At 45.8% G+C, this 14137-nt stretch overlaps 2 protein-coding genes across 2 annotated transcripts; one reads left to right on the forward strand and one right to left on the reverse strand.

Moving 5' to 3' along the window:
• The first annotated feature begins 472 nt into the window (after window positions 1-472).
• On the forward strand, window positions 473-9400 carry LOC123040210 (adenine nucleotide transporter BT1, chloroplastic/mitochondrial). The gene is made up of 4 exons (XM_044463118.1): window positions 473-776; window positions 877-1742; window positions 8271-8432; window positions 8540-9400. Exons 2-4 carry the CDS (start codon window positions 1134-1136, stop codon window positions 9008-9010), a joined length of 1242 nt encoding a protein of 413 aa, XP_044319053.1. The 5' UTR covers window positions 473-776; window positions 877-1133; the 3' UTR covers window positions 9011-9400.
• A 184-nt stretch (window positions 9401-9584) lies between these two features.
• Window positions 9585-11015, reverse strand: LOC123040218 (uncharacterized protein At2g34160). Its single transcript, XM_044463123.1, has 5 exons — window positions 10675-11015; window positions 10517-10565; window positions 10138-10200; window positions 9954-10018; window positions 9585-9830 (listed from the first exon to the last, which is right to left on the reverse strand). Exons 1-5 carry the CDS (start codon window positions 10807-10809, stop codon window positions 9735-9737), a joined length of 408 nt encoding a protein of 135 aa, XP_044319058.1. The 5' UTR covers window positions 10810-11015; the 3' UTR covers window positions 9585-9734.
• Between the last annotated feature and the right edge of the window lie 3122 nt (window positions 11016-14137).

Here is a 14137-nt window from a genome sequence, read left to right on the forward strand (position 1 = left end):
TATAGATGCTAAGCATGAAATATGAGTGGCTGTCCAGATGCGTGTGCGTTTGTGGAGCCAGATTTGTTAAATTCAACTGTAAACGCTCTTAGTACACCTTTTAGTGTTCTCCAAATCATACCTCCATATAGAAAAGGTACTACAATCAAAGTCATTACTACTTATAAGTAGCTTTCTTTTTTCTAATTGCCCCTCCGTTTCTAAATTTAAACCCTTTTAGAGATTTCAATATGAATTACATATGATTTTATATAGACGCATTTTAAATATAGATTTATCTATTTGCTCCGTAGGTAGTCCATAATGAAATCTAAAAAAGACTTATATTTAATATTTAGACGGATGGAGAGCAGGTATTTCCGTTTTGTTTATGGTGGAAGTCCACCTCAAGAAAATAAAAATGACCCAGGAGGATTCACCTGGCACCACAGAGCGGAGCGAATGCTTTCAAGCCACCACGTGTTATAGGGGCGGATGTTTCTAGTAGGCAGAGGACTGACGAAACTGTTCTTGTGGAGTAGTACCAATCCACCATTACTGGGCTGAGCCAGCGCCGGCCCGCCCTAGTCTTGAGTGGAGGAACGGGAGAAGTAAGTAGGAGGGAGGGTAGGTACGACGTCGCGAGAGGGAAAAGTGCAGCCTTGTTGCCGTGCTGCCCATTTTGACTTCTTTCCTCACCCGCCACCCTGCATCTTCACCTCCCGCCGCGGCGGCGGCGGCGGCCAAGAAGCGCGAGGCCGGGAAAGTAACGCGGCGAGTTAAATGCGTGCTCCCAGGTAACCGCCCCCGTTCCTCCGGCTCCAAATCGCGCCGTGGAGAAAGGGCATCCGAATCTTTATTTATTGATGAATTGCGTTTTTCTCTCCCAACATGCAGATTCCTTTGACTGCTCTGCCGCCATCACCGGGGCGAATTGATCCGTCCGGCGAGCCGCTGAAAATCAAGATTCCCCTTGCCTTTCCGCGTCTCTTCCACGCCCGGCCGGTTGAACGCCCGCTTGATATCCGTCGCTATCGGCTTTCATTCCTTTGGGACAAGTGCCAGCCCCTTTTGGTTCTTGGCGTTGAGGAGGGCCGGAGCCCTACCGAGACCACCGTAGGCTAGCAATCCCTCCCTGGAGACGAGCCGAGGCGATGAGCAACAAGAGCGGCGGCGTGCGGTTGCAATGCGCGGAGGCGACGGCAGCGGATTGGGGCTGCTGCTTCCTCTCCCTCTCCGTGCCACCACCTCCACCTGCGGCTCCCTGTGACGCAGATAGCAATGGTGGATTCAACCTGGCATGGACCCTCCACCAGTCCTTCCACCCACCCGCTGGTCTCTTTGCCAGCGTCGGCCACAAGGTGGGGGTGTGCTTCCCGGCCTCCTCCTCCGGCGCCGCATCGTCGGGAAACCCCCGAGACCCGCTCAGAAAGTACGTTTCACCGGAGGCCGTCGAAACATCCCTGCCGGTGCCGGGTGACGGAGTGGGGTTGCGGGGGAAGGGGAAGAAGAAAGCGGTGAGGATCAAGATTAAGGTTGGGAATTCACACCTCAAGAGGCTCATCAGTGGGGGGATTGCAGGAGCAGTGTCAAGGACAGTTGTGGCGCCTTTGGAGACGATTAGGACACATTTGATGGTCGGCAGCAATGGGAATTCATCTACGGAGGTGTTTGACTCCATCATGAAGAATGAAGGATGGACTGGGTTGTTCCGCGGCAATTTTGTTAATGTCATTCGAGTCGCCCCGAGCAAAGCAATCGAGGTAACTAATTCATCCATGGCTGCCCTGTTTTCTTGATTCTGCACTATGGTTCCCTTGTTTTGGATATTCATTCTATTACTGTAATTTCTTTTGTGATGTACTAGCAGGAGACTTATTTACCATAATATTAAGAGTCCTTGCCTATGTTTTTTCTTTTGATTAGCATATAGATGCACATACCAACTCACATACAAAATTAAGCGTCACTTGTTGTAAATCAGTGTCCGTTTCTGTCCAAGTTTCGGCTTTTTTACTATTGTCTTAGGTCCTATTCGGCAAAGTGCCTACATATATTCTTCAACTAAGTTTACTATTTAACCCTGGCTAACTTCTTTTTTTTTTTGTTTAAAACTGAAGTACTATTGGTTGTGTGCGAGATGCGGAAACGTCTTGACCTCGGTGTGAGGGGACGTGTTGCATGTTATAGGCAGGGGCGCAAGATCCCTGATAGCGCATACAAGATGGTTGAGATATTACAGGAGACTTGGAGGACAAGAGATAAGAAGATAGAGTAGGTTACAGGAGATATTTGGACTACCTAACTTATCTATCTCTATCTCTAGGTGCGGCACAGGTATTGGTGCGGGACTCCTTCGGGTGCACAATGTAACGTGACTTATAATGTGTTTAACACCCTCCCGTAATCACAACTTCATCAAGTTGAGATTATGTTTAAAATCTTCAAAGCTTCTTGTAGATAACGGTTTGGTGAATCCATCTGCAATTTGATCTCTGGAGTGCACAAACCGAATCTGAAGTTGCTTCTTGGCAACCCTTTCTCTCACAAAGTGAAAATCTATCTCAATGTGCTTTGTCCTGGCATGAAATACTGGATTGGCAGACAAATATGTAGCACCCAAGTTATCACACCATAAACAAGGAACTTGATTACTCCTGACACCAAGTTCTTTTAACATGGATTGTACCCATATGATCTCAGCTGTGGCATTTGCCAGTGCCTTATACTCTGCTTCTGTACTGGACCTGGAAACAGTGGCTTGTTTTCTTGCACACCAGGATATTAAGTTTGGGCCAAAGAAAATTGCAAAACCACCAGTGGACCTTCTGTCATCAAGGCAACCTGCCCAGTCAGAGTCTGAGAAAGCACTTACAAGTGTAGAGGATGACCTGCTAAAATTCAGACCAACATTGGCAGTATTCTTGACATAGCGAACAATACGTTTAGCAGCAGTCTAGTGAACTGAGGTAGGTGCATGGAGAAACTGACAGACTTTGTTGACAGCAAATGAAATGTCAGGTCTAGTAAGTGTGAGATATTGGAGTGCACCCACCAGACTCCTATACTTTGTGCTATCATCTGGACTCAAAAGCTGTCCTTCTGTAAGAGATAGTTTTTCTGAATTTGACATAGGAGTAGGTGAGGGCTTACAACCTTGTAGACCTGCCTTCTTTACCAGATCTGCCGCATACTTTTCCTGAGAGAGATGAAGTCCATCCTCATGCTTCTTCACCTCAATCCCTAGGAAATAATGCAAGTCTCCGAGATCCTTGAGAGCAAACTCTGAGCTGAGATCTTTCAAGAGCCCTGTGACAGCCTCATCTGATGAACTTGTGACAATTATATCATCAACATATATGAGTACAAATATGTATGTGTTGTGTTTGTTGTAAATAAACAGTGAGGTGTCAGACTTAGAAGGAACAAAACCAAGCTGTTGCATCTTGTGACTGAGACGTGAATACCATGCACGTGGGGCTTGCTTCAACCCATACAATGATTTGTCAAGTTTGCAAATGTAAGAAGGAACATTTTTGTTCACAAACCCAGGAGGTTGTTTCATGTACACCTCTTCTTCCAGAACACCATGGAGAAACGCGTTTTGAACATCCAGTTGCCTGAGACTCCAGCCCCTGGAAACAGCAATAGACAAAACAAGGCGAATAGTGGCAGCTTTTACAACAGGACTAAACGTGTCCTCGTAGTCTATGCCATACCGTTGTTTGAACCCTTTTGCAACCAATCTAGCTTTGTACCGATTAATGGTTCCATCTGACTTCCTCTTGATTCTAAAGACCCACTTGCAGTCTATGAGATTTTTACCTTTCTGTGGAGGGACCAAATGCCATGTTTTATTCTTTTGTAGCGCCACAAATTCTTCATTCATGGCCTTTCTCCACTTTTCATCATTCAAAGCTTCTTCAAGATTTTGGGGTTCACCGGGTTCACCTGTAGAACATACCATACCATATTTTGTAATATGTTTGTAGTTTACAGGTTTGGTTACCCCTTTTTGTAGTCGTGTACGACGCGGAGATGTTGTGCCTGATGTTTCTGCCACAGAGAATCCCACGGCAGAAGCTGGCGCAGTTGCAGCCGCCGAATCCTCCTGAATCGGATCTTCTGCGGCAGACGAGGGCGTGGGCGAAGGCACAGGCGTTACGGCCGGCACAGAAGATCCCCTCGCCAGATTTCAAGGCGGATCCACCTAATCCAGCTGCCGCGCCCGACACGCCTCATCATTGGCGCAAGGTGGAGTGGGCGGCGTATCAGCGCGGGATCCCGCGCCGGTCGGACCTGCAGCGGCCGGGTGGCGCAAGTCCTGCCGTTTGTAGCAGACCGGCTGGGCCGGAAACCGAGCCGCCGAAGGCCCAGTGGCACCACGCCACCTGTCGTCTGCTGGTTGGCGCGGGGCAGAGGGAGCGTGTCCCCCATCCGCATCGCGTCGGGTGGCCGTGTTGATGTCGCTTTCAGCGCGCGTCGGCCCGCGCCTGATCGCACCTGATTCGGCCGGCGCGGAGTCTGAGGCGGATCCACCTGACCCACCTGCCGCGTCTGAGTGCATCGATCCCAAGGGCGGCGCTGTGCCTGGCAGGACGGATCCCGAGGGGGATTTGCTCCCTTCGCCTGGACACATGAAATATGGCCCTGTAGGGCACATTTCTTCATCGTTTTGACTGCCGTTTTTTTCTCTGCTTTCTCCTGCATCATCATCATGCTCATGCGTGGTATTAAGAGGGTCAGTCAACAGTTGATCATTACAGTTATCACCCCCGTGATCAAAGCTAGTGAGATGAGAAGGAAGAAGTAGAATTTCTTTTCGGAGAAGTGCACCCGCATTGGGATGAAGGTGAGCAAAGGGAAACTTAGTCTCATCAAACACAACATCACGGGAAATGTATACACGGCCAGAGGAGACATCAAGGCATTTTACACCCTTGTGTTGAGCACTATACCCTAGGAAGACACACTGTTTTGATCGAAACATCAATTTGCGATTGTTGTATGGACGAAGATTGGGCCAACACGCACACCCAAAAACACGGAGAGACTTGTAGTCAGGTTTGGTGTGAAGAAGGCGTTCCATGGGAGTTTCGTTGTGTATGACACGACTAGGAAGCATATTGATAATGTGAACGGCGGTGAGAAACGCTTCATCCCAAAATTTAAGGGGCATAGAAGCACCGGCTAGGAGGGCAAGACCCATCTCAACTATGTGACGGTGCTTGCGCTCGGCAGAGCCGTTTTGCTGGTGCGCGTGAGGGCAGGAAACATGATGAGATATGCCAAGAGTTTGGAAGAAGGAATTCAACTTTTCGTATCCCCCTCCCCAATCAGATTGTACCGCAAGGATTTTGCGATCAAATTTTCGTTCGACAAGAGTTTGAAATTTTTTAAAGACTTGAAAGACTTCGGATCGTTTCTTAAGAAGATAGATCCAAGAGAATTTGCTATAGTCATCAATGAAACTAACGTAATATGTGTGTCTACCAACTGAGCTAGGGGCAGGACCCCAAACATCTGAGAAAATTAACTGAAGTGGTTGAGTAGAAACACTTGTGGAAACAGGATAAGGCAATTGATGACTTTTTGCTCTTTGGCATGAATCACAAATAGTTCCAACATGAGGCTCACCAACAAACGGGAGCTTATTTTTCCTAAGCAAGCGTTCAACTAAAGAAAATGAGGCATGTCCTAGACGATCGTGCCACCGTGTTGAAGAAAGCTTGACAACACCATAGGCTTGTTTATTATGTCTTCTAAACTCCGGAAGGAACGGGTAGAGTCCTCGAACGCATCTACCTCGATAGAGGGTTTTCCTCCTGGCCAGATCCTTGATCAAGAAGAAAAAGGGATGAAATTCAATGAAGACATGATTGTCAAGTGTAATTTTATGAACTGAAAGGAGGTTTTTGTTGGCACTAGGGACATGCAATTTTTTTTAAGATGAATCTTACGATGAGGGGTGTGTATAACAGAATGACCAATGTTGCTGATGCTCATACCTGCACCATCGGCGGTGTGAACTTGATCCTTGCCATGGTACTTCTCACGTAGGGTTACCTTCTCGAGCTCTCCAGTGAGGTGATTGGTGGCGCCGCTGTCGAGGTACCAGTTGGTGTCGACGCCGTAGGCGCAGCGATCTTGTCATCATCTTGAGCATCGTCCTCGTCTTCATCGTAGCGGTACCAGCAGTCTCTGGCGGTGTGGCCTGGTTTGCCACAGATCTGACAGTGTGGGGCGTCCGGGCGGGTTCGGCCAGCGCCGCCACCGCGGCGACCCCTGTTGCCACGAGCGCCACCACCACTGGTTCCACCATTGTTGCCGGTCCTGACGCCACCGGCCCTGCCCTTGCCGCGGCCATGGTAGCGGGAGCCGCTGCCATGACCACGGGCTGCAAGGTTGGCAGAGGACTTGAAGCCACCGCCGCCGGAGTTCTGGAAGTGCACCATGCGCTGGTCGAAGTTGCTGAGCATGGAGAAGATCTCGTCGAGGGAGGCGGGGCTGACGCGGGCGTCGAGAGCGGAGACGAGGGGCTGGTACTCCTGGTCCAGCCCATGAAGGATGTATGAAATCAGCTCGTCATCCTGGATGGGCTTACCTGCCGCCGCTAGCTCATCCGCGAGACCGCGCATGGTGGCGAAGTAGGCGGCGGCGGACTGGTTGCCCTTCTGCGTGTTGATGAGCGAGGTACGGATGTTGTTGACGCGGCTCAGTAACTGCGACGAGTACATGCCCGCCAGCGTCGTCCAGAGCGCGTGCGCCGTGGTGACCGCGGTCACCGTGACGAGCACCTCTTTGGAGAGGTTGCTCAGCAGGAAGCCAAGCACCTGCTGGTCCTCCCGGACCCAGATTGGGTGGAGAGGGTTGGGCACAAACGTGTCCTTGCCGTCCTTATCCTTGGCGGCTTGAAGCTTGGTCGGCTCCAGCGAGGTGCCATCAACGTATTGGAAGACACCGGCGCCACGAAGTTGTGGTGTGATCTGTGTGCGCCATAACACGTAATTCGTGCGGGAGAGTTTCTCAATCACCTGCCCACTGAGGTTAGGGTGAGATGCGCCGGAGGAGGAAGACATGTTTCGGGTGGTGCGACTGGAATCAGATGAAAACTAGATGGGAAGAAGAATGGCTCTGATTACCATGTGCGAGATGCGGAAACGTCTTGACCTCGGTGTGAGGGGACGTGTTGCATGTTATAGGCAGGGGTGCAAGACCCCTGATAGTGCATACAAGATGGTTGAGATATTACAGGAGACTTGGAGGACAAGAGATAAGAAGATAGAGTAGGTTACAGGAGATATTTGAACTACCTAACTTATCTATCTCTATCTCTAGGTGCGGCACAGGTATAGGTGCGGGACTCCTCCGGGTGCACAATGTAACGTGACATATAATGTGTTTAACAGGTCGTATTAGGTATCACTGAGAAGTCCAAGAGCTTATCAGCTGAATTTACCCGAACATATATTAAGAGCTTTCCTGAGCTAGGCCACTCATGACTAATCCTTCAATCTAGTTCAGAAGAGATCTCAGGCTTTGATGTACTTCATATATATTATTTCATTCAGTATTTATTTCAGAAGAGCTTTTGTGATACCAGAATTTTTATTTCAGTTTGATTCTTCTTAATATATTATTGTTCTCATTTCGTCATTAGGGACCTATTATGTTAACAGAATGAAATTATAGGTTTATATAACAAGGAGTCGTTGTAGCTTACCCAATGAAAACAGTTGATTTTGGCAGTTGCCAACTTGCCTGTTCTCTGCTCAAGCTGGTCTACAATATAAGTAGGTTGAAGTCTTAAACAAGGCTTCGAACCACTGGTTCCTTTTTTGTACAAGATCAGTCAAGATAACATATCAGTGCCTATTCCAGTTTCCACAGACCATAATTCATATACTAAGAAACTTTGCATTGCCGTTTTATTGCCATGCACCTGCCAAAGTCTCTGGATTATGTTCATCATTTAAAGATTTTCATGCCTGAAGTGTTATATGTGAGCAGGGATTGAAACTTCAATCATGTCTTCACCGTTGCAGTCTAATCAATCTGTTCATTTAATTATAGTGCTTTACAACCTTTCGACTGAGCTGCAGATCATTAGCATTAGTTTTTTGCCGCTTTTCTGTACCTTTATTTAACTTGATGCTAATGCTATTTACCCTTTCAATCAGTATTTTATTGAGAATATTTCTGTGCTAGCTTATCTCTTATGCAGTTATTTCCATAAGGTTTATCCTCTTCCTTAATGCTTGTTTTGACCCTTTTTTCCTCTTTTGTTGCAGCTTTTTGCCTTTGATACAGCTAAGAAGTTCCTAACCCCCAAATCTGGGGAAGAACAGAAGATCCCAATCCCTCCTTCACTAGTGGCAGGAGCTTTTGCTGGTGTCAGCTCAACTCTGTGTACATACCCTCTGGAACTAATTAAGACTCGATTAACCATACAGGTTAGTGTTATTACGCAAGAACTGTCTGGATGCCAGAAAAAAACTTCAGTTAAGAGTTTTATAACAACACATTTAGTGCATATGATGAATGTCATCTAATTGTGCAGAGAGGTGTGTATGATAACTTCCTCCATGCATTTGTGAAAATTGTCCGTGAAGAAGGCCCTGCTGAGCTGTATAGAGGCTTAACCCCAAGTCTAATCGGAGTGGTGCCATATGCAGCAACCAACTACTTCGCGTATGACACCCTTAAGAAGGTGTACAAGAAAATGTTCAAGACAAATGAAATCGGCAACGTTCCAACCCTGCTCATTGGGTCTGCTGCAGGAGCCATCTCAAGCACTGCCACATTTCCTCTCGAGGTTGCCCGCAAGCACATGCAAGTCGGAGCTGTTGGCGGCCGGAAGGTATACAAGAACATGCTTCACGCTCTCCTGACCATTCTCGAGGACGAAGGGGTTGGGGGCCTCTACAGAGGACTGGGGCCTAGTTGCATGAAGCTGGTGCCTGCTGCTGGGATTTCGTTTATGTGCTACGAAGCTTGCAAGAAGATACTGATTGAGGAAGAGAACGAATGAAGCGTTCTTCAACAGCGGCGTCATAAAGGGGTAGTGGCTTAAATTTTGTTTGCTGATCCTATGATGGATCTGAATCTGATCCTGGGTCCTTCCTCCCAAGATACCAGAGCTCGGTTTCGCGACGGACAGCGGGGAAACTTTTGGCCTCCTTTGAATGAAGTTACCTGACTAAGCTCAATAACTGTTGCTACAAGATTTCAAACTCTTTCTTTAGTCTCAGCTTGCCCTGACAAAAAGTTACATATGTTTCCAGTTTGCTTTGGGATACTATATGCATGAATGAAGCGTGTGTTTTTTAGGAAGTCTTTGTTAGGGGGTATATGAAACCAGTGAAATTAACTCCGGAGACATCAAATTTTACATGATTGACATCAAGATTTATCTTTTTCAGTTCATGGTGTTATAGACTTTTGATTTTGGTGCCAACTCATGGCAAGTCTGGTATGGACTTTTGATTTGATGCCAACTCGTAGCAAGTCTTCCAGAGGGACACTTAAATTCTCAGCTCTTGCCACAATTGCATTGCAAAATTAACATTACCAACAGCTGCAGCATGCATTTTTTAATCAAAATATCAAATATGTATATGTTTAATAAATTCTAGAGGTTCACATTGATCAAGAACTGAAGGCATCTTCATCCTCTCTCTCACCCCGCTCCCGCTGTAACCAAAAGTAATAACAAAAGAAAACAAAACCCATCCTGTCTACACGACTAGCAATTTCTAGGTCTGCTCCTCCTCGTCTTCTGCTGCCTCCTCCTCCGCAGCTGTGGCCATCAACTCATCAAACTTATCGCTCTTCCGCAGCACTATCTCAATCTGCGCAAAACATTCAACGTAAATATTCCCCGGGGAAGAATGTTGGGGTAAAAAGAACAATATCTGAATGATATCCTGCTAAAAACAACATTCTGATGATATGACAGTATGAATTATTCTGACCTTGGCCTTTTGGATTGGCCGCCCTCTCATCTCATCCTTGATTTCCACAGTAGATGTCCTAATCCCTGCACATATTGTTCTTGGTTAGAGAAAGTTTGTAAAGTGATCTAAACGCCCTTATATTTCTTTACGGAGGGAGTACCATATAAGTGTATAATGTTGGGCGAGGGGAAAAAGTTCTTACTTGTCTCGAATGCGAAACCATTGTTCTTCAGAATCTCTGCCACTGTCACGACCGTTGCTATGGCTGCAAGCATATTGGGCAGACATGTTAATGAGCCCTGATCGATTGTGGTGTTCATGGTTTAAATTGTCTCATGCAAATACTATGGCAGTACTCTTTATCCAACACTATATATATCGTAATGTGAAGCCGCAGTTGCTTCTTATTCCCTAGTCAATCCTTAAAGTAGTGGCTTACTAGAAATTTAAAAAGGTCGATCAGAATCATGCGGCCTATTCAATCCTCAAAGTAGTGGTTTAGAAATTTAAAAAGGTCAATCGGAATCATGCGGCAATCGCAGACATATTTGTCAGGATGCAAGGAGGAATAGGCGACGTACCCATGCCGAGCGCGGAGAGCTCGACCTCGCCGTGCTGCTGCATGTACCTCTGCACGCGACGCAAGGGAAAGAGTCAGCACCCACCAGGCCATGGCGTAACAACGAGACCCGCAGCCGATCGATCGATCGGTCGACGCGTGAACAGATATATTGAATACCTTGGCGAGGTTGACGTAGAAGAAGAGGGGTTTCTTGGTGTTGGACACCTGAATCCGGTTGCTGCTCCCGCCGCCGCCGCCGCCGCTGCCGTTGGCGGCCCTCGCTCTCTGCGCCTCCGCCGCGTCGCCCGACATTGCTGACGCCGCTGCTAATAGCAAGATCGAACGGTCCGCCGGCGGTGATTCGCTGTTCGTCTCGATCGTGCGCGGGAAGGGTTCGTGGCTCGTGGCTTCAGGTTGGAGGGAGGAAGAGGGGGCGTGGTGATATTAATGGCTGTCTGGGACGATCGGATGAGAAGACGAGTCGGATCGGGAGCGGGTCGTGCGAGGAGTCGGGTACCGAGTCCGTGCCCAGCTCCAACTCAAATAGTTTACGAGTGTTTCTCTCAAAACAAAAGTATATCGTTCTAATTTCCTAATTTTATCGGATGTCCGGACCTCTAAAAAAAGAGAAATATACCACCTCTGTACCAAAATACGGGAGAACTACTAACGAGCGAGTACTCCTCCGAAAGCCCCCGCAAGCGTCATTTGGCGCGCTCTCAGCCATCACATGTTGCGCATTATACGTTTTCTTCGGATTTGTTTCTATTTTTATTTCTCTATATGCGTTTTTGGCTTTTAGATGACTTTTTTCAGGGTTTCTTTTCAGCTTTTTGGTTTTCCTCTGGTCTTTTTTAGTTTTTTGACAAAGAAAATTTTGCGTGAAAAAATACGTTTTTTTTCTTTTTGCGAGAGCCATTGATTTATTTTTCATGAAGGCACGGATTTGCTTCTGCTAGAGGCACAACCGTACTGTTCGCAAAAGAAAAAACAATCGTGTTTTTTTCCTTTCACAAGAGGCACGAAATAACTTCGGGTGGAGGTATGAATTTGCTTCTGCGAGATGCACAGCCGTGCCTCTCGAAAAGGAAAAACACGCGTTATTTTTCTTTCCGCGAGAGGTACAGATTTACTTCTCGTAGAGGCACGGATTTACTTTTGCAAAAGGCACAGTAATGCCTCTTTGAAAAAATAACATTTTTTTTTCCTTCCGAGAGAGGCATTATTTAGTTCTTGTGGACGCACAGATTTGCTTCCTCGAGAAACATAGTTATGCCTCTCGTAAAAGAAAAAATACACATTTTTTCCTTCCACAAGAGGCACGAATTTACTTCTCGTGGTTCCTTTTGCTTCCACGAGAGGCACAATCATGCCTCTCGGAAAAGGAAAAAAAAAGTTTCGCGAGAGCACAGATTTATTTTTTGTGGAGGCACAAATTTGCTTTGCGAGAGGCACAACCATGCCTCTCAGAAAAGGAAAAAAAATGTGTTTCTTTCTTCTTCCGTAAGAGGCATGAATTTACTTCTCATGGAGGCATGGATTTGCTTCTACTATTTGGAAAGGCAAAAAAATGTGCTCCCAGTTTGATTTTCTCGTCTGATTTTTTCATCAAAAAGTTCATCGAAACCTATTAATATGGGATCTAGTTTTGAAGATCTCAACGCGAGGAATCCAACAATAAAAACGGTTCGAGATTGAACGCACAGTTTAAATGATAATTTTTTTAAATAAACTAATGTACGAATAAAGAGAAAACTCCCAGGCTATGATAAATGGCGCACTGCATGCACGCCAATGCGCCATTTTATCGCAATCTGAGAAGGTGGGTGTGATTTTTGCAAAAGAAAAAAAACTCCTTAATTAGTGACTTCATTGATACGGAGAGGGTAATTCACAAGTGTTGGAATGTTGGCACGTGTGGTTCTTGCCACAATGGGTTTTTGACTAATGAGTTTAGTGAGAGCTCCTAAATGGCGCGAAGGCTATATCTTGTTTATAGCAATTATAGGTCTTGAGTCGCTTAAGTTTTTTCCTTCCCCTATTTTTTTTAACACTCCTTCCCCTATCTTAAACTAGGCGGGTTTGTTTTGATTTTTTTTCAATCGCTAGCTAGGTGGACCGTTCACTGTAGCTTCTTTGGTTTGTTTGGTTTCTTTTATCGCTAACTAGCAAAAAAGCCCGTGCGTTGCAATGGATAAAAAAATAAAAAAATGCGAGCACCTTTGCCTGCTAAAACCACTATAGCACCGCTATAGATGATTAATTTTCCACTGTATAAATGGAGTGGAACAAAAGTTGTTGAGGAATTAATCTAGAAGGTATATCAGCTTATTCACTGTTCGGGAAATATGATGCAACAAAAGCTAAGAATTATGTGGCTGATAAATCACATCTTATAGAATATACATGACCATTGATGTAGATATAAACATTAAGGGGCGGTAGAACTACTTGGCTTTTTTCACAGGTTTAATAGGATTTTTATTCCATGGTTACACAGTTATAATTCAGAGGTAAGATTTTCTCTATACATGAAGGTCCTAGATCCAACCACATAGTCGTGCTATGATATGACTATATCCTGCTAGGCAATCTACAACCGCTGTTCTGATCTCTATGAATTTTTTGAGGAATAAACTCCATAAGCGGAACGATCCAAGCTATTAACAGAAAAAATGGACAACGTCATTGTTGAATCCCACTGCACGATGATAGGCATGTCAAAATATTGTATAGCTATCCACCTGCCAATTATTATCGCATGCATCTCTGCTTCGAGTGCTTCGTTGCAATGGAATAAGTATCGATATGCAGCGAATATCACTGAGTCATCCTGTTCCGAAGCACCATTCCGGCCGTTGCCAGCTTCCACGAAAACACCATCGACTGAGAGAACGACCATGTTTGCCGGCAGTGTTGCAGCAGAACTATTATTTTGTGGAATAATGCACTACTGTACTCCTAATTTGTAGAACAATAGCAAAGAACCCGTTTAAATTTATGTATGTATGTTGATTGAATCCTAATGACATGGAGCCCATAGCTGACATGTCTTTCCTACTGTCTAACAGTGAAAATCCTAGGCATCAATTTTGAAGTAATGAGATTTTAATCAAAATCAAACTATTAACACTCAGCATGACACAATAAGGTTTGTGTTGTAAAAAAGATCTTTGTTGCATATATAATATTATGTGCTTAGATACATCTATATAGACAAAGTAAGACAACTAATTTGAGACGGGGGAATAGTATATAAGAATGGAAAACTGAGGCTAACACTTGACGTGTCTATACCGATACCAAGAAAAGCAGAATAAGCAGTACAGACAGGCCATGTACTCCACCCCTTTGGCATTCGTTCACGGATGAAGTTTAATTAGGGGAGCCCCCCACTCGTTCCATCATGCCTCACCAATTCTCAGTCTCTCCCATATCTCATGAATCCCATATTATTAAGCCAACATATAATCTGATGGTCTCTCCCTTTTCTTCCTTTAATTCCATCACAAACGCCTCATAAATTCTGTTTAATTTAGCCAACATATAATCTGGGACGCCGATAACTGCCACACGTGTGGGTATTAAGAAATCTGCCCACATGTTCTGTGTGGTGCCTAAGAGGACCAGCCCACACGTC

This window comes from Triticum aestivum, chromosome 1A (genome assembly GCF_018294505.1).
Source record: "Triticum aestivum cultivar Chinese Spring chromosome 1A, IWGSC CS RefSeq v2.1, whole genome shotgun sequence".
In the NCBI taxonomy this organism is placed as follows: domain Eukaryota; kingdom Viridiplantae; phylum Streptophyta; class Magnoliopsida; order Poales; family Poaceae; genus Triticum; species Triticum aestivum.

What these genes read in the sequence shown, in the direction of transcription:
- LOC123040210 (XM_044463118.1), top strand. Translation starts at nt 1,134, where the DNA reads ATGAGCAACAAGAGCGGCGGCGTGCGGTTGCAATGCGCGGAGGCGACG. An exon ending in CCCCGAGCAAAGCAATCGAG is followed by an intron (nt 1,743 to 8,270) that starts GTAACTAATTCA and finishes CTTTTGTTGCAG; the next exon opens with CTTTTTGCCTTTGATACAGC. An exon ending in AGACTCGATTAACCATACAG is followed by an intron (nt 8,433 to 8,539) that starts GTTAGTGTTATT and finishes CTAATTGTGCAG; the next exon opens with AGAGGTGTGTATGATAACTT.
- LOC123040218 (XM_044463123.1), bottom strand. Translation starts at nt 10,809, where the DNA reads ATGTCGGGCGACGCGGCGGAGGCGCAGAGAGCGAGGGCCGCCAACGGC. An exon ending in TCTACGTCAACCTCGCCAAG is followed by an intron (nt 10,566 to 10,674) that starts GTATTCAATATA and finishes CGTCGCGTGCAG; the next exon opens with AGGTACATGCAGCAGCACGG. An exon ending in GGCCAATCCAAAAGGCCAAG is followed by an intron (nt 9,831 to 9,953) that starts GTCAGAATAATT and finishes TGTTTTGCGCAG; the next exon opens with ATTGAGATAGTGCTGCGGAA.